General features: G+C 33.9%; 5 protein-coding genes and 1 pseudogene across 5 annotated transcripts; 3 read left to right on the forward strand and 3 right to left on the reverse strand.

Annotated features, from left to right (window-relative positions):
* Positions 1 to 91: 91 nt before the first annotated feature.
* Positions 92 to 754, forward strand: LOC120198085 (late embryogenesis abundant protein At1g64065-like). The gene has a single exon (XM_039199470.1). It carries the CDS (start codon positions 140 to 142, stop codon positions 752 to 754), a length of 615 nt encoding a protein of 204 aa, XP_039055401.1. The 5' UTR covers positions 92 to 139.
* An 898-nt stretch (positions 755 to 1,652) lies between these two features.
* On the forward strand, positions 1,653 to 2,396 carry LOC120198192 (14-3-3-like protein). Its single transcript, XM_039199561.1, has 2 exons — positions 1,653 to 2,172; positions 2,259 to 2,396. The coding sequence occupies exons 1-2, from the start codon at positions 1,687 to 1,689 to the stop codon at positions 2,394 to 2,396; spliced, it is 624 nt and encodes a 207-aa protein (XP_039055492.1). The 5' UTR covers positions 1,653 to 1,686.
* A 1,198-nt stretch (positions 2,397 to 3,594) lies between these two features.
* LOC120198087 lies at positions 3,595 to 6,994 on the forward strand (annotated as a pseudogene).
* Positions 6,995 to 8,460: 1,466 nt separating this feature from the next.
* Positions 8,461 to 9,063, reverse strand: LOC120198193. Its single transcript, XM_039199562.1, has one exon. It carries the CDS (start codon positions 9,061 to 9,063, stop codon positions 8,461 to 8,463), a length of 603 nt encoding a protein of 200 aa, XP_039055493.1.
* A 2,779-nt stretch (positions 9,064 to 11,842) lies between these two features.
* LOC120198194 lies at positions 11,843 to 12,307 on the reverse strand. The gene has a single exon (XM_039199563.1). The coding sequence runs from the start codon at positions 12,305 to 12,307 to the stop codon at positions 11,843 to 11,845; it is 465 nt and encodes a 154-aa protein (XP_039055494.1).
* Positions 12,308 to 16,066: 3,759 nt separating this feature from the next.
* LOC120198083 (homeobox-leucine zipper protein ATHB-6-like) lies at positions 16,067 to 17,257 on the reverse strand. The gene is made up of 3 exons (XM_039199469.1): positions 17,095 to 17,257; positions 16,572 to 16,942; positions 16,067 to 16,499 (listed from the first exon to the last, which is right to left on the reverse strand). Exons 1-3 carry the CDS (start codon positions 17,153 to 17,155, stop codon positions 16,128 to 16,130), a joined length of 804 nt encoding a protein of 267 aa, XP_039055400.1. The 5' UTR covers positions 17,156 to 17,257; the 3' UTR covers positions 16,067 to 16,127.
* Between the last annotated feature and the right edge of the window lie 18 nt (positions 17,258 to 17,275).

A 17,275-nucleotide genomic window follows, 5' to 3' on the forward strand; every position in this document is an offset into this window, starting at 1 on the left:
TTATATATATATACATGAAGCTAATACTAATACCTCAAATCCTCAATCCTCAGCTATTTCTCTTTCAAACTCCAATATAACAAGTCCAAGAGGTAAAAGGAAGAAAAAACAGTAGCCTTTTCCTTTTGAGAATACAGCAATGGCGGATCAAAGTTACCAACAGAAAAAGACAGAAATGGAGTCCGCTGCAGAGGTTTCCAAGCAGCTGAAGCGAAAGAAACGCATGAAATGGATTGTTTACGCATTAGCTTTCGCCATCTTCCAGACTATTGTCATCTTGGTTTTTTCACTTACAGTCATGCGTTTCAAAAATCCCAAGTTCAGGGTCCACTCTATCACCGTCCAGGATCTCACGGCGTCCGCCCCCAACCCTCCTTCTTTCAGCATTAAACTCAACGCCCAAGTTGCCGTAAAGAACACAAATTTCGGCCACTTCAAATTCCAAAACACCACCATTTCGTTCGATTACGGGGGAGTTGGAGTTGGAGATGCATTGGTTGCTAAAGGAAGAAGCAAGGCAAGATCCACAAAGAAGATGAATGTCGCTGTGGAATTGAACTCAAGCAATATACCAAATAATTCAAGCTTGCAAAGTGATATTGAATCAGGGTTATTGGCAGTGAACTGCCATTCCAAATTGAGTGGGAAAGTGCAGTTGATGAAATTGATCAAGAAGAAGAAATCTGCAGAAATGAGATGCGCCATGATAGTAAATTTGGTGACCAGAAATGTCCAAGATATCAAGTGCCGATAGAGTTCAGCCTTGCAATATCTTAACAACTTTTCAGGCTTATGTATCTTTAAAAAAATTATTATAGTTGTATCCTTTTCTCTATTGCTTATCACTTTTTTATTAAATTAAATTACAACAAATGTTATTAAGATTTAGATGTATCTTCGGATTAATTAATGAATTTTTAATTGTTTAAATTATAATATTAAATTTTAATTTTAACTTTAATTATATTATTAGATCATTAATTTGGTAATGATGCAATTATATGGATGTCCCAATAAAATGATGTTGGTTTGATATAACTATTCTTTATAAGAAAAAAATAAACAAATATTTTTGAGGGGTTTAAACTAGAACCTTTAAGAAAGAAAATCTAGTATATAACCTGTAGGTGAAAAAGGTAATGATCACATGACAAATGATATCAAAATTATTATTTGACTATATGGTTTCACGTCGAGCATTTTATTGAATGAAAAATGCAAGGTAGACAAATATGATAATAGCGAAGATATCTCAATACTAAATAGAAAAGAATGACATGCTTTAAAAAGATTAAAAAAAGTAATCTTACGTAAAAATGAAAATTAAAAATTTAAAAACAATGATGTTATATATTTTACGAAATAATAATATTATTATGTGATATTTTTTTTATAATGATAGGACAAAAGGAGATCGTCCAAGAAACCCATGCATGAGTACCCGAAGCAGAAGCCCATGCATATATTGAAATGGAGTACTCCCTCGAAAAGAGGGCGAGAAACCGAGTGTTCAGCTTTGGTGAATTACCCAAAAACTCAGAATCCCATGTTTCCCAGCTTCCCTTCTCTAACGCAATCATCGTCCCCCACACTTCTCCCATCCTCTCAAATGATCTAAATCAATTTTCTAAACCTACCCTTCCTCCCATTCCCCTTTCGCTCAACCCCATCCCCTAACCCCACGAAATGGCCGCCGCCCCTTCTTCCCGCGAGGATTTCGTTTACATGGCCAAACTCGCCGAGCAAGCCGAGCGCTACGACGAAATGGTCGACTTCATGGAGAAGGTCTCCCTCTCCGCCGACAACGAGGACCTCAGCGTCGAGGAACGGAACCTTCTCTCCGTCGCTTACAAGAACGTGATCGGCGCACGCCGTGCTTCGTGGCGGATCGTTTCCTCCATCGAGCAGAAAGAGGAGAGCCGTGGTAATGAGGATCACGTCGATGCCATACGTGATTATCGGGCCAAGATCGAGTCCGAGCTTTCCTCCATCTGTGACGGGATCTTGAAGCTGCTTGACTCCAGGCTAATCCCTTCGGCTTCCGCTAAAGACTCCAAGGTCTTTTATCTTAAGATGAAGGGCGATTATCATAGGTATTTGGCTGAATTCAAGGCTGGAGCCGAACGTAAGGAAGATGCTGAGAGTACTCTCACTGCTTATAAATCTGCTCAGGTTTCTAAAATTGTTGCTTTATTTTCTTAGAGATATGCTTCAAGCATTTCTATTGACATTAACCCTCAAGTTTTTTTTCTTCATAGGACATTGCCGGCGCCGAGTTGGCTCCAACTCACCCGATCCGACTTGGACTGGCACTAAATTTCTCTGTTTTCTACTATGAGATTCTCAACTCTCCTGATCGTGCTTGCAATCTTGCAAAACAGGTTGGTTCTTCTTAAAAAAAAATGCAAAACAGGTTGGTAGTCACATATTATGTAAAAAAAAAAAAAAATTAAAGTCCTTTAAAATTCATAAAATCTTAAAATTGCGAAAAAATGGAAAATTCAATTTTTATATTAAAAATATCAGACTTTTAGAATTCATTGGGCCTTCTCAATCTTTTGTATTATTTAATGATTCTATGGATTTTAAATGTTTAGAAATAAATTAGGATAAATTATTTATATTCGTATATTTTTGCTCACTAAACCGAAAAAAAGAGTTATTTATAGGTAACTTACATTATCGATTTATTAAATTTTGATTACTTATATTATTGATTATTACATTTTAGTCATTGAGCCATTAACTCCAATTAATTTAATGATGTTGCACGTTAATCAAAAGAGGTTAATGTTTATTTTAAACCTTAAAATTAGATAAAATATCATTTTAACCAATAAATTTTAGATAAAATATTAATTTAATCTCTGAATTCAATCAAAATCTCCTATCGTCAGTCATCACTCACCACCATCACCATCAATCAACATCGGTTGCTGTCGTCATCGACTATTGGATCCCAAAATTTTTACTCTTCCCTTTTTTGACATCTTGAGCACGAGTTCGATGTTCATTTCACTAAAAAATGTCTCGAACTTAACAAATCTAACATATAATCCTTCAACTTCCTTTAATATTCCACAATAATAATAAATTTATCATTAATAATCTTTTAAAAATAAAAATATATATTATAATCAAATACATAATTTTTTAAATATTTAAATTATAATTAAAATTTTAATATTTAAACTAAAAATAATCAAAAAAATCAATCTCATTATTTTACCATTACAATTATCAAATATATTATTTTATAATTGTAAATTAATTTACTTTTTATTAAAATTAGAATAAAATTTTATCATTGTTTTTAAAATTAGTTTTAATTTTATATTAATTCATTTTAATACTGTAATTATCTATATTTTTAAGTGAATATTAAAGTGTTTTCAAAAATATTTTTTAAAATATTATTTTTATCTTTTTAAAATCGACTCTATCACTACTCATATAAGAATATAAATCTAAGTCGTTGGTTATTTTCCAAAAACTTCCTTACCATTAAAAAAGCAGTGAAGTGAAAGATGCAATTACGTGGGTGACTGAATGCGCAGCAAAACAGTTTAACCGTAGAAATTCTAACCTAACTAAAATCTATCTCTAGCTCTCTCACACCTTATTATCCTGCTTCGGCCGCCTCTCCAAACATCTCGCCCTCAGGCCGCAGCTGATTAAAAGTTCTCAGAAGCAGCCGATCGCATCCTCTTCTGGAAATGGCGGAAGCTGAATACGGAAAACCCCTTTCCCTATCCGAGGTATTCATTATTCAGTATCATTTCTATGAGTACTTAAATTTATTCCTTGTAAGAATCGACAAGTTCGATCTCCGTTGAGTTTTTCCGTTTATTGTTATAGTGTGGATTGTTTTGGTTTCTAAATTTTTATTTCTCTTAGAATTTTGTTTAATTGGACTGAAATTAGCGGGTCTGACCGAGTATCGCTGGATTTTGCTACTGATATTAGTATCAGCATTTTGAGGTTCTGATATAGTGGTTTTGATTAAAATTTGACTGTCTATGCTCGTTTATCAAATATATTTAAGATTCAACTTTCTTGAGAGTCATCTTGAACACGTGATTAACATAATTTGTTGCAGCTTTTTTTTTTCTAAATAAATCAGATCATTGAAGTTACTTTATTACTTGCCTTAAGTTTCTATCTATTTGAGTTTTCTGTATACGATGTGGGTGTTTTGAGAGACGTCATTGATAAGGGCCAATGAAATCATAATGTTTTGAGCAAAACTTTGTTGGATTTGTCAGTAGCTGCCAAGCGTATTGGCGGATCCAGAAATTTATAGATGGGGGTGCAAAAAAAAAATTTCTTCCATTTTTCTTTAACATATTATACTAAATTTCACTTTTTTTCCTAAATAATGGGGATGCACTTGACCCCTAGGGGGCTTAGATAATGTGGAATCAAGAAAAAAATTCTGAGCAAAATTTTGGATGACTTGGTATTTAAGCTTTTGACTTACTAATAGGAAATTTGTTTATTACTATGTTGTGTGGAAATAATGTATATGATGTTATAGAATGATTAATTATGATTTCTACCTTCTTTGAAGCTTGTTGGTCTTTTTTGAATATTCCATTTATGCTTAAGTTTAGCTAGGATGCAACCTTTTTTGCAAAGCTTTGGTGTTAATAACTTAAATGAATTTACTACATATCTTGATTGTAATGCCGTTTGTGTGATTGAGAAGGTACTAAGTTTTTTTTTTTTTTTGATAATGGGTGCTATGTATAGTGGGGGTATTTGTTTGACCTGATCATCTTGGAAACCTATTTGAATGTTTGGACATTTAGCAATCTGCGCTCAAGGAGGAGGAAAAATCAGATGTGTCTACTAAACCAGCAGAAGCGAAAGAGGTTGAAAATCCTGTCAATGCTCAGTCTGTGAAAGTTGTCACTGAGAAAGTGGAGACTCCTGCTCCTGTAGTTGAGGAAAGCACTGAGGCCCCTCCTGCTCCTGCTGAAGAAAGCACTGAAGCCAATTCAACTGCAGAGAACAGTGGTGAAGATGCTCCCGCTGTAGCAGTGAACTCCGATGATGCTGAAGAAACACCAGAGATTAAGGTTTCCCTGCTGGATTTGTTTATTAAGATCTTCATCTGTGCTGCCTCCAGATTATTTGTGCATGTTGAACTCATCATTAGTTCCTTACATGTTAGATTGCTTCACTAACATATTTCATTATTTTCGTGACGCTTGATATGCAGCTTGAGACTGCCCAGCAGATTTTCGCTTCCCAACTACAAACCAAACAAGGCATTGCTTCACACGATACATTGAGTACCATCGGTGAGTTATGAGTTATTTTGTATCTTATAAAGGTATAAAGGTTTGTTTCTTTTTAAAAAATGCTTCTTGATATATCTTTATCCTTTCTTATGCAGTTGTGTTGATGCAAAAGGAGAAGATGCTTCAGAGTGTGATAAGTTTGCCAAGTTTTATCGTGCCCTATGTCCTGGAGAATGGGTATGTTTTTTCTCTCAAGATCCATAATCCACTCTTTATCATAATCAACTGCATAATGTTATTAACTTTGAACTGTCATTGGTGGCTATCGTCTGTTTCTCTTTTTACATTTGTAAACCAGGGAATACCTTATGACTCCACATCCTTTTGACATAGTTGTTTCTAAGTTAATCCTAAAATGTTGAAGGTTGGTCAAATAAGAGTACAGTGAATTGGTTGAATTCCTTTTTGTATCTTTTGATGAATTTAAGTGCAGGAAAGTCCATATGGACCGAATATATTGGTGCCACTGATGTAAAACCAAATTGAAATCTGCCCATTGGTGGCCTTAGGTAGGACATAGATTTCTTGGAGGGTTTGCATTTGGAGAAAGAATACTTTGGGGTATATCACTTGTATAGAGAAGTAGATACAGGTGTATACCTATTTGGGTTTGCAGCAAGAAACATGTTGAAGGATAATCCTTTTATTTAAGAAATTAGGGTTTTATGGGGAAAATAAGGGGGGTTGATAAGAATTTGGTTTGAAATTTGTGAAAGAGTTTGGTTGAGAGGAGATGATGAAGGGAATTAGATTTGGATTTTGGTTGCACCCATCCCTTAGGAACTATTCAATCTTAGCTGTTATGGAAGGGCCACTAAGTTGTGCTTATTCAGGAAGCTAGCGTCAAAACACATAATGATAGACTTAAACTTAGAGGAAACATATGACTGTTAAAAGCTACCGCAAACCCTTAGCTTATCTAAGTTACCCAAACAATAGATGTAGATGTTAAAATTTAGGCCATACAAGAAAAGAGAAATCCATTCAAGGGCTCCAATTAGTATAAAAATATGATGGAGTCCAATTTTGTGCTGGCATTTAGACTAAATCTTATAGTTGATTCTTTGGTTGGACTAAAATTACTGAACCCTTATCTCAAACTGGTCCAGTATCTGAGGTCCTCAGACAGTTCATTGTCAACAGATCTGGAGATTTTTTGCTTACATTTTATTTCGAGGGATGGGGAAGGGTTATGCTTTGATCAATACATTCTTGTGGTCCCATTTTAAACTATTTGAACTAGTAAAAAATATGAAACCTTGTATTAGTAGTCAGTCTCTTCATAAGTAGAATTTCATCCTTAATAAATATTGCTTAATTTTTTATTTACAATTTCCTCTTTAATCTACCAATCACTCCATTCGTTGCGTTTCAGATCGACCGATGGAATGAGCAAAGGGAGAATGGTACTTTTCCAGGACCCCTGTAGAAGGTTTTCTTCTGTTATATCCACCCAGTTAACCACAGATGAATTTGTTAAATGAAAGTCGTATTTGAAAGGATGAAGTAATAAGAAATTTTGGAATGTATTTCTAGACTAATCAGATCAAGGATGATACAATGCCTGGGCTCATAAAAAAGGAAGCCTTTACACTTTCCTTGATGTAACCATTTTTAAGAACACATTCCTATGACCCTTTTGTTTAAAGTGTACTATCGGTTATTTCTACTTTAACCTCATTTCTTAACAGGTAATTTTTTTGTTTAGTAACTCAATTATTTTGGTTTAAAGTGTAAAATCCGAGGTTTCGTTTAGTAATTCAATTATTTTATATTTAATGTTAAGTTTTAGTTTTATTTAGTCGTTTGTTAAAAAATAAATAGAACTATTTATGTGATATTAAAAAAAGAAATTCAATGATGATGTTATGATAATGCATTAACATTATCATTAATTTTTTAATGACGAGTGACGAAAACAGAATTTAGTCTTAACCTAAGATATGATTTAAAAAATAATAATTGAATGATCAAAATAAAATTACATGAATAGGTAGGTTAAAATATACTCCTATATTTTCTTTTCATGAATACGAATCGTTGCACTCAATACTCATTTTGAATCTGTTTTCGTTCATATTTCTAGATACCAAGACAATTAAGGAAAATCAAAGATGAAAGGGTTGCAATAAGTTTGGGACTGAGGATTCTAACAAAATCCACACACAATTCCAAATCCTAGATGCTCCAACAATAAAATAATGTTTCTTTCCCTATAACGGCTCTTTCTTTGGTTGTTTGACGCCAAGTAAAGCTGACAAAGTTGTGGATGAACATAGACAAGCCCTTAATAAAGCAAGCGCCTGCACCAAAATACTCAGGGTTACTCAAGAATGCAAATTTAGAGCCTACCAATTGACCAAAATCCAAAAGGGAACAACTTCAACCTCTCCGATGTTAATCTCTTGCTGTTCAACAACATCAGGCTGTATCCCGACTTCCTGTAACAAGGCAATGCTAGAAACAGAGGATAGTGATTTTACTACTAGACCATCTGTTACCACATACTGCCACATTTTCTTAACATACCCTGAACTGTTTGTTGTGCTCACTTTTGGAGATTTTGGGTCCATCAGTCTGACGGTGTACCGACAACCAGCAGTCTTATATTATATCTTGGGGGCTCCTGAGAACAGATATCTGGAAACTCATTTGGGCAACTATAAAACGGGGGAAGAACTACTTTGTTGAAGCCTCTAGCTTTCTTATGGAGAATATAGCGTCTAAATCTCTAAACAAGTTAGAGATGGAGCCTACTGTGAGGTTACCCTTACTTCTCATGAGTTTCAACACAGATTCCAGAGGGATGGTGAGGAAGCTAAACAGAAGATCAACAAAACTTTCACTTACTTCTCCGCATACTATCTTCCTATCACACTTTCTCTGTATTATATTCACTTGTTTTGCCATCGTTTTTGGTTGTCTCCTCCTCCGTGTCTATAGGCAGGAGCACGAATTGTTCATCGAGCAATGGCGTACTGCTGAGATTTCCTTGTTTTCTTAGGAAAACATCAGAAAAAGTAGTCTTCGAGAACAATGAATGGCTCAAAAGATCAGACATATGAAATTAAACACAACTATCAAATAAACATCGTATTGAATGGCTCAAAGTGAGTAATATGCAATACCTCTTTCGGACCAATTTCGAGGACCTTCACTTCAATATGATAACATTCTCCACACCCAAATCCGAAAGGAAGCTAATCAGACGTCCTGGATAACCTTTAATCACTCTTAAATCAGTGACGAAAAACATTGATTCTACCTTACACAACTCTCCCTCGGTTTCATCTGTTACAGCATCTCTTTCCCCTCCACGAAACCTTGTCTGTGTAGACATCAACTCTCCGCGAGAGCATCTTGAAGTTTCATAATTACTCAACAAAACATCTTGTTTTTCTCTACATTTCAGGTTTCCGCATGCGAAATATTTTGTAGGCTGTGTAAAATCCATGGGAAGCTTCAAGTTCTTCAACTTGTCTTCATGAATGCTTCTTGGATGAAGCAGCATAAACTTACATGCATGGCTCCGAAAGCTGTTGAGGCTGAGGTTTTTGACGCTGTTGTATAGGTTATTTAAGCAACCGGGCTGCGAAATCGGATATTTGCCGACAAGTCGTGCAATGTTTCCGAGAGGAAATGTAAGCAGACTACGGAGAGTATCAACAAAATCATTACCAGCTTCAGCCAGAATTACTTTGTTACTTTCCTGGTCAATCAAAAGTTTGATTGAAACCGTGGATGATTCGGAAGCCATTGAAATAGAATGTAAAACATAAACAATAGCAAATTCAGTTGAAGTTTTGAGCATGGCAGAAATGAATCTAAAATCAATCCTTTATTGGTGAGTGTAGAACAGAGCCATAATTGCTTCAAGAAAACCTTTGGTGTTCCCTATACATGATGCCCATTAATTGAGAATGTATGGGGTCTAAGGTCAATTAAGAGGCAACCAAGTATGTGCATGGTTATGGGTAATAACCCAAGTAATGACTAGGGGAGAGTAACCTGACTTAACGTTAATAATAACCCAAATAATCCCCCTTATGCCGTACCTGTTGTTTCAACGAACAAGCGACAATACAGGTGAAAATATGTGCTTAGACAAAGTGAGAGACGATTAGAAATTAATACCAGGCCTCTTGTGAGTTGTGAAGTAGTAACTTAAAAGTTAAAATGATTTTTTATTATTTAATTTTATAGTAATTTAATTTTTTATTTTTATTTTTATTGTTTTTTATTTTATTTTTAAATATTTTTATATTTAACTTTTAAAATGATTTAAAAAAGAGAAAATAACCTCAGTGACCGAAAATGCCTTATAATATACGATTTTGACCAAATTTTTTTCGATTTGCCAAAATGACCAACAAAATCGCAATGCGATCTCTAAATCGCAACGCGATCTCCAGTATCGCAAATCAGTTTCCAGATTCGCAACGCGATTTTGACTATCGCAATGCGAATATGTAAATCGCAACACGATAATACAAAATCGCAATGCGATTTTCCAAATTTACGTTAGTCCAAATTCGTTGCGATAGTCCAAGTTCACGTTGTGATAGTCGAAGTTCACGTTGTGATAGTCGAAGTTCGCAACGACTGGTGGTATTGTATTTGTTTCTTAAAAATTTTCTCTAAAAAGATAGTATCCGCACGAACGTGTCGAAGACACGTATGACCACGACCCGACCCGACCCGACCCGAGACGGGACGGCAGCGGCGGCGGTGCGCGAGAGTCCCCCTTGTTCTCTTCCACTCAACAAGGAAGTGGGAAATCCAAGCCTTAATTAAACATTCCCAATAATGTTTCCAATACTCTGTGGGATTGATCATTGCAAACACTTGGGAATCTTTTACACTATCGCAACACATTTTTTATTGTTTCAAACTCCACGTGAATTTGGAATAGTTAAAATGTAAACTTATTTTGGATTTTTCACTATCGCAACACATTTTAACTATCGCAACACATTTTTCAAAATCGCGTTGCGAATATGGATATTCGCGTTGCGAATTTGGAAACTGAGTTGAAAAATTAGAGTTCGCATTGCGATTTTGTTGGTCATTTTGGCAAATCCAAAAAAAGTTGGTTAAAATTGTATATTATAAGACATTTTCGGTCACTGAAGTTATTTTCTCTTTAAAAAAAGATAAGTCTTGAACTTTAAAGAAATTAATTTAGCCATTGAACAAGATAAAAAATCAATTTAACTCATTTATCATGTCATCTGTCACATCATTATTCACCGTGGACCATCACATCAGTATAGTGAATCGTTATATTAACATCGTGAATCGTCACATAATTGCCATAATAGTCTACAATTGAAAGTATTAGTTAATGTGTCACGTTGGATTTATTTTCTAAGTTGATGGCCACATTGAGTGCAAAATAGTTTGAGTTCCACATCAATTTTTTTCAAAAGTACAAAGACGTCAGATATCTTTTAACCATATATGAATAATTTGTCCCATATATAAGCCCACAGTTCGACCAACTGATTTATTAGGCCAAGTTACGGGTGTAAATGAATAAGTTTGTGTTCATGTTCGTTTTTTATTTTTAAAGTTGTTCATACTCGGTTTGTGTTCGTTTAAAATGTTAATATTGTATTCGTGTTCGTTTATTTAGTGTTTGCAAATGTGTTCGTTTCACGTTCATTTATATAATCGCGAACATATTCATTTAGAGTTCACAAACATGATCATTTGTAAACTAAAAATGATAAAATTACACCAATAGTGCTTAACTCCTTAAGCGTCACAATTTAAACTCTAAATTTTACCATGTGCTCAATTTAATCCCTACATTCACTAATATTTAAAATGTAAAAAAATAAAATAAAAAGTAAACAAGCTTATTCATGAGCATAAGTGAGATTGTTTGTGAACATAAACAAACTGAATACAACTTTGTTTGTGTTCGTTTGTTTATTAAGTGAACATAAAAGTTTTGTTCATGCTTGTTTATTTAGCTCAACAAACAAAAATAAGTTAATATTATATGAATGATTCATCGAACGCTTTATTTATTTATACGTACGATATATTTGCTTAAAAAATGAAATAATTGAAGTACAAGATAACATAGAGGAGTAGAGTTTATTTTGATTTAAAATACGAAAATTTTGTCCATTCTTTTTTAACACGAGACAAAATTAAACAACGTTTCCTTCACAAAAGCGGTTGGCAAAGCAAACCCCATATTTTCATCATGAAATAACAAAATCGGGTAATCGGGGCGGGAATTATCAAACTCGTCCCTGTTCCCGTCCCCGTTTAAAATAAATGAATTTTCCCCATATCCGTCCTCGTTTATCATCTCGAACCCAACCCGTTTAATTCGGTTTTCCCATCGGGTTCGGGTTTTTTTACCATCCCTAATAACAACAGCAAGAGGAATCTAATAATGATATCATATAGTACCATAAATGTTTCTCGAAGTACATACGATTCATTATATTCTTTCAAGCAAACAACTTATGTGAGTAGTAATCTAATCTATCAACGAAACAAGTTCAACACAAAAAAAATCAAGCGAAAGCCGCCATTAATGGACCTTGTTCTTTCGTCTTAGTGTTTGTCGGATGAAGCAACTTGTACAAGAACCCACCTTTCTCCTTCTTATGGCCATTGCCTTCTTTGCTCTTCATCCTTGAAGCACAAGCAACTGATCTGCTCTTAGTGAGTAAATTCTTACCACTGAACAATAAAAAAGAAAAGGAAGACCCTTTTCCATGTGCAGTAAAACGAGGAGGACGAAAGGGAGAGGAAGAAGAAGATGAATAACAGTAGGATGATACAGAAGAAGAGGAAGAAGCATAGGCAAGTGTGGATGAATGAGTTGATAACTGAGACAGTTTCTGTGCTAAACAAAGTGAACAAACTCCTGGTGATTGTTTGTGTTTTGGGTGTCTTTCACATCCTTCACTTGGCTTGGATCGCCGGCCACGGCCGCCACCTCCGATATTTTCCGATGATGTTTTCAGGTTTAGCATTGGGTTCTGAGTTTTTTCTTTGGGCTGTAAAAGAAACTATTTTTATAAAGGAAGAGTGGGAGGTTGGGTTTTGCTTGCAAGACAGTTTCATGGGAGCTTCCCCTTTGTGGATTTTTTCCCTTTTAAATTCAGGTTGACCATTCGAAAAGTTATTTTTTAGAAGGAGACTATTGGACTAAATGAAGGGTTCTGATTTAGGGAATGTTGGTTGGGGTCCACTTGATTGTCATCGTGTGGTTGATATTCGTAGAAAATCCGGAAAGCCTTCTTAAATACGGTAAGTCCGTTTTATTTTTCATGATTATGAAGATTAATTTTAGGGTAAACTACATGTTTAATACCTAAACTTTCACTTTTATTTCTAAACGTTTTAGTACCTAAACTTTATTTTTTAAAAATCATACCTAATTTTTTAGTTTTTATTTTAATTTGATACCCACGCTGTTAAAAACTTAGTAGTGATGTTGACGTATCACATAAGATAATGACATGTCATCATTGAAAAAAAAACACAACGTTAACGGTGGGTACCAATTTGAAACTTGAACTAAACGGTAGGTATGTTTTGAAAAAGAATAAGTTTAGGTATCAAAACGAAACAAAAATACTAATTTGTGTACTAAACATGTAGTTTACCCTTAGTTTTAATATTTTAATTTCGATGCTATTTTCATTTACTTCAACCGTAAAAGAATATACATATTTTGAGTGCATATCCCTTGTTTTTCAACCATCTAATATGTATTTTTTAATTAAAAATAATAATTTAATCACCTAAGCCATCTTTTCAAAATACCATTTGTGCTTGAAAATGTATGGAAAATATGTATTAAAATGAAGTATTATTTTATAAACTCAATCTTTTAAATGATGTCAGCAACACCTTTTGTTTTTATAAAATTAATTTCTTTGATCTAATTTAAACTCTAGATCGACGTTTTGGGTGGAAAGGGCTAAAAAGAGTTTGACCATACCAAGGGGTAATAACTATTCTTTTACTGTTATCTTTGAACATTTCCATATATGTTTGTGAACAAATGTTTTATTAATTATTATGAGTGATTAAATTTTAATTTGATTATTATTGTTATAACGCATTACAAGTCTGAACGTAATTAAATATATATTTTTTATTAAAAAATTTAAAATTATAAGGGATTTAGATATAGTCAACAAATTTTTTTTTTTGATAATTTGATTTTATCACCCAAAGAAAGAGCAAATACCAATACAACTGCAGAAAGCAAATCAAAAATAAACAACACCCTACAAGCAACCTAAGCAAAACAACTCAAGAAGGACAACTAAAAAAGAAGCAAACAGCAAGTAGTAAATAGTAAAACAACAAACAGCAAAATTAGAAAAGGAAAACAACCCGCAAACAACCACCACAAAGGGACCTCTCGCATGTCTACAGGCAAGAGACCAACAGATCAGAAGCAAACATCAAGCTAGCCGATGTTCCAGTCAAGGCAAAGTTGAGAATTAACCCTATCAGCCTTGTTAACGCTACAATCATGCAACTTAACGCTGACTGTCCGTTTGATAACCTCAAAGACCTCATCAATCGCCCGAAAGCAGCCTCTAAAGTGTCAACAAAATTTGAAGAGAGAATAAAAGTCAATTGGTGAGGACAAATACAATGACTTAATTTAATTATTCAACTTAGTCCAAGAACCGTAGATGGACTTGAGGGAGTCCACGTAATATGCCCCAACAAAGGGAGGGGCCATTAATAACTTAGAATAATCAATGTCCGACACAAAACGTAACTGAGAAAGTAGGAATTATATATCTTTAAGATTTTAATATAAATAAATACTTTATAAAATAGATGAGATATACACTTTGATTTTGCTGGTCTCAGGACATGTTGAACTCGTGGTAAATTAGTTAAAGGAGTCGGAAACATTGGGGATCCATACCCCTTTGTTACTTTTCTTCATCACTTTCACATTTATTATTAAATTTAGATAAGAGAAAATAAAATATGATTTTATAACCAAAGAATGATAAAGTTAAAGTTCAAATTAATCAATTTCTTTTTCGTATATATATAAATAAGAAATTTGGTTTGTTTTCGTTTTTGTCTTATAATAAATAAGATTACATCAGCTTAGAAACCTAATGGTCGTGAATCAAATTAACATGTTTTCCTTAGAGAATTGAATTAATTTGCTCTGAGAAGAGAATAGAACACCATATTATATCAAGAGATGTATTATTTTGGTTCATTTTAGTTAATCTATCTACTAACCGATTGCCTTCTCAAATCAAATTAATAAACTATTTATATATATCATGTTTTCACCCCTTAGTATATTCTCTTCCTACGTTATCCCTCTTCTTCTTTAGTTGAGAGTTTGTTGATCTCTTGTTATTCAGAATGATTATTTAGAGGAAAACATCTTATTTTTGAGACAAAATACAATTATTTTTTAGAGTTTACAAGCTCTACATATGAACTTTTTTCAATTTTAAAATAAAAATTAAATAAATCCCAATTTCATTTAATAAAAAACATTTTAGGAAATTCTTTTAAAATTATTTTCAAAATTTCGTTTTGATTATTCGATCAGACTATTCATAGGATGTTATAGATTTTGACCCAGATTCGGAGCTCTGGGCTTGGGTTCTGAGTCTAGGCAAGTAGGTAGGGTAGATTAAGTTTAATGGACTGGTTTAGGATCAGACTTAGGTTTGATGAAGAAATAAATGAACCTGGGTCCCGACCAAAATATGCATTCTACATATACATAAAGATGTATTTTTATTTTGGAATTTATATAGATTCAGCGTAACTTTTATATATCTATTATTTTTTATATTTTATACGGATTCAGTGTAACTTTTATGTTGGTACCTCAATTCTTTTATTTTAATTGGTACTTAAATGTATTTTTATTAATTTATTTTAATATTTTTTATTAATCTTGGAATTTATTTAGTGGTTATTGGTGAGAGAATAGGGCTTGGACAATGCTGTATAGGTAGATTCCATGGGGGCATTAACAGTCAAAGATGGATGACATAGAGGACCCATTTCTGTGACGAGAGAGACCAGTTTTTTGGTCTGTCCCTTTCCCAGCCAAACCAGTACAAGTGGAAAGGGACCACCCTAATCTCTTCTTCCGCATATGGATGACACGTAGAGTTGGAAGGAGAGATAGTGTATCGAAAATTTTAAATTCTTATATAATTAAAATATTTTTATATTTTATTAATAATATATTTTGTTTTTTAAATTTTTTATAAGTTTATATCGTAACATAAAATTATGAGTCGGTGCATTTGTGAAATTTAGGTGATGAGAGGGAGGATCTACATTTACCCACCACATGGGCTGATGGGAGCCTATCAGAAATGGGATAAACAAAAGTGAAAGGAAACACAAGAAAAAGATTGGAGCTTGGACATAAAAGGTTCTCCTTTCTCTATTTTTTGCTTGCCTTTCTTAAATGGAAAACACCTTTACTCAGTCGTATTTTGCATTTTGGCAATGCCAGCTATGCTACCCTTGTCAAATTTTCATACCTTCGAACTTGATAAAGTTATATCACATTAATAGTTTGTTTGTACATTACAAAATAAATTCAATTCGATTTCGAATCTCGTAACTATTGTTGAACTATGATCTTAAGATCATATTTAGAGATCATTTTTGCCTACTTTCTGATGTCCATTGTAGAATGCTTGAATCATATGCTAAACACACACACATATATATATTTCAAATCAAAAGAACATAACTTGATTAACAAAACTTTCAAGGCTATTTTATTTGTCAAGCAAGAATTTGATGGGTTTTAAAGACATTCTTTCACTGCCCAGTGAAATACCATTGAAGAGATGGAGCTTGGTCCACTGAGAAGAAATTGCAACATTCTTCTGCAGTAATCATGCATTGTTCTTCCACTTTCACAAGCTGCGATTGGTGCATATTACCCACAATCATTCTTGGCTCGAATGGTTGAAACCATTGATGATGATGATTTGATGAATCTGAAGATGAAGAAGATCCATTTACTTGAAAAGAAGAAGAAGCATGTGACATCAATAACTGAGCATTAACATCGATCTCTTCTTTAACAATCCCAGTTGAATCATCATCATTCTCACACAAATCATGGTCTTTGATCTTCTCTGAGAATTTATCACAATCTTCTTTGACTTTTGCTTTCAGATCTCTCAACTGCAATTTCAGCATCCAAGAAACACATTAATTACTGCAAACCAAATAGGATTTCAGCAATGAACTATATACCTCTGCAGTCAATGCATCATTCTCTTGTTGAAGATTGTTATAATCAAGCTTAAGAGCATCATAATTTGCTTTAAGAACAACATAATCTTTCTCCAGCTGCTTAGTCTTCCAACGGGCACGTCTGTTTTGGAACCAGATAGCTACTTGTCTCGGTTGCAGCCCTAACTCTTCAGCTAATTTAACCTTCCTATCAGGCTCCACCTTGCTTTCCACCTCGAAAATCTTCTCCAATGCCTTTACCTGAACCATAGATAATCGCTTTTTCTTCTCAGTAGCTTGACCAGCTTCTTCTAATTTGTCTTCTTCCTCTAAACCATCCAGCATTGCTTGGAACTCCCTGCTGTAAACTTCCTCGTTCTTTGAATCCTTCTCTATGCAATTCAACAGATTTAACTCATTAACACGGTAAATATAAGAACTTACACTGTTTTGTTGCAGAAAAAAAATTGCAGGTTTAATCCCAACAAAAAACGGGGTCTAAAAAGTCTAAACTCTAAACTAATACTTGTTGAGTTTCCTCTACCTTCAGGTGGAGAAATGGAGATGAAAGCATCCATGGAACCTGAAGAACTGGAGTGATTCATGATTTAAGCCAAAAGCTAATAACAAAAGATGACCTCTTTTTCGTTTTCAACGTACTGTTTACAGTTGCTGAAGGAGGGTTCAAACTTTCAAGCAAATATGGTGTTTTGCATCTCCATTAA

This window comes from Hibiscus syriacus, unplaced genomic scaffold (assembly GCF_006381635.1).
Source record: "Hibiscus syriacus cultivar Baekdansim isolate YM2019G1 unplaced genomic scaffold, ASM638163v2 tig00117056_pilon, whole genome shotgun sequence".
Taxonomy (NCBI): Eukaryota; Viridiplantae; Streptophyta; class Magnoliopsida; order Malvales; family Malvaceae; genus Hibiscus; species Hibiscus syriacus.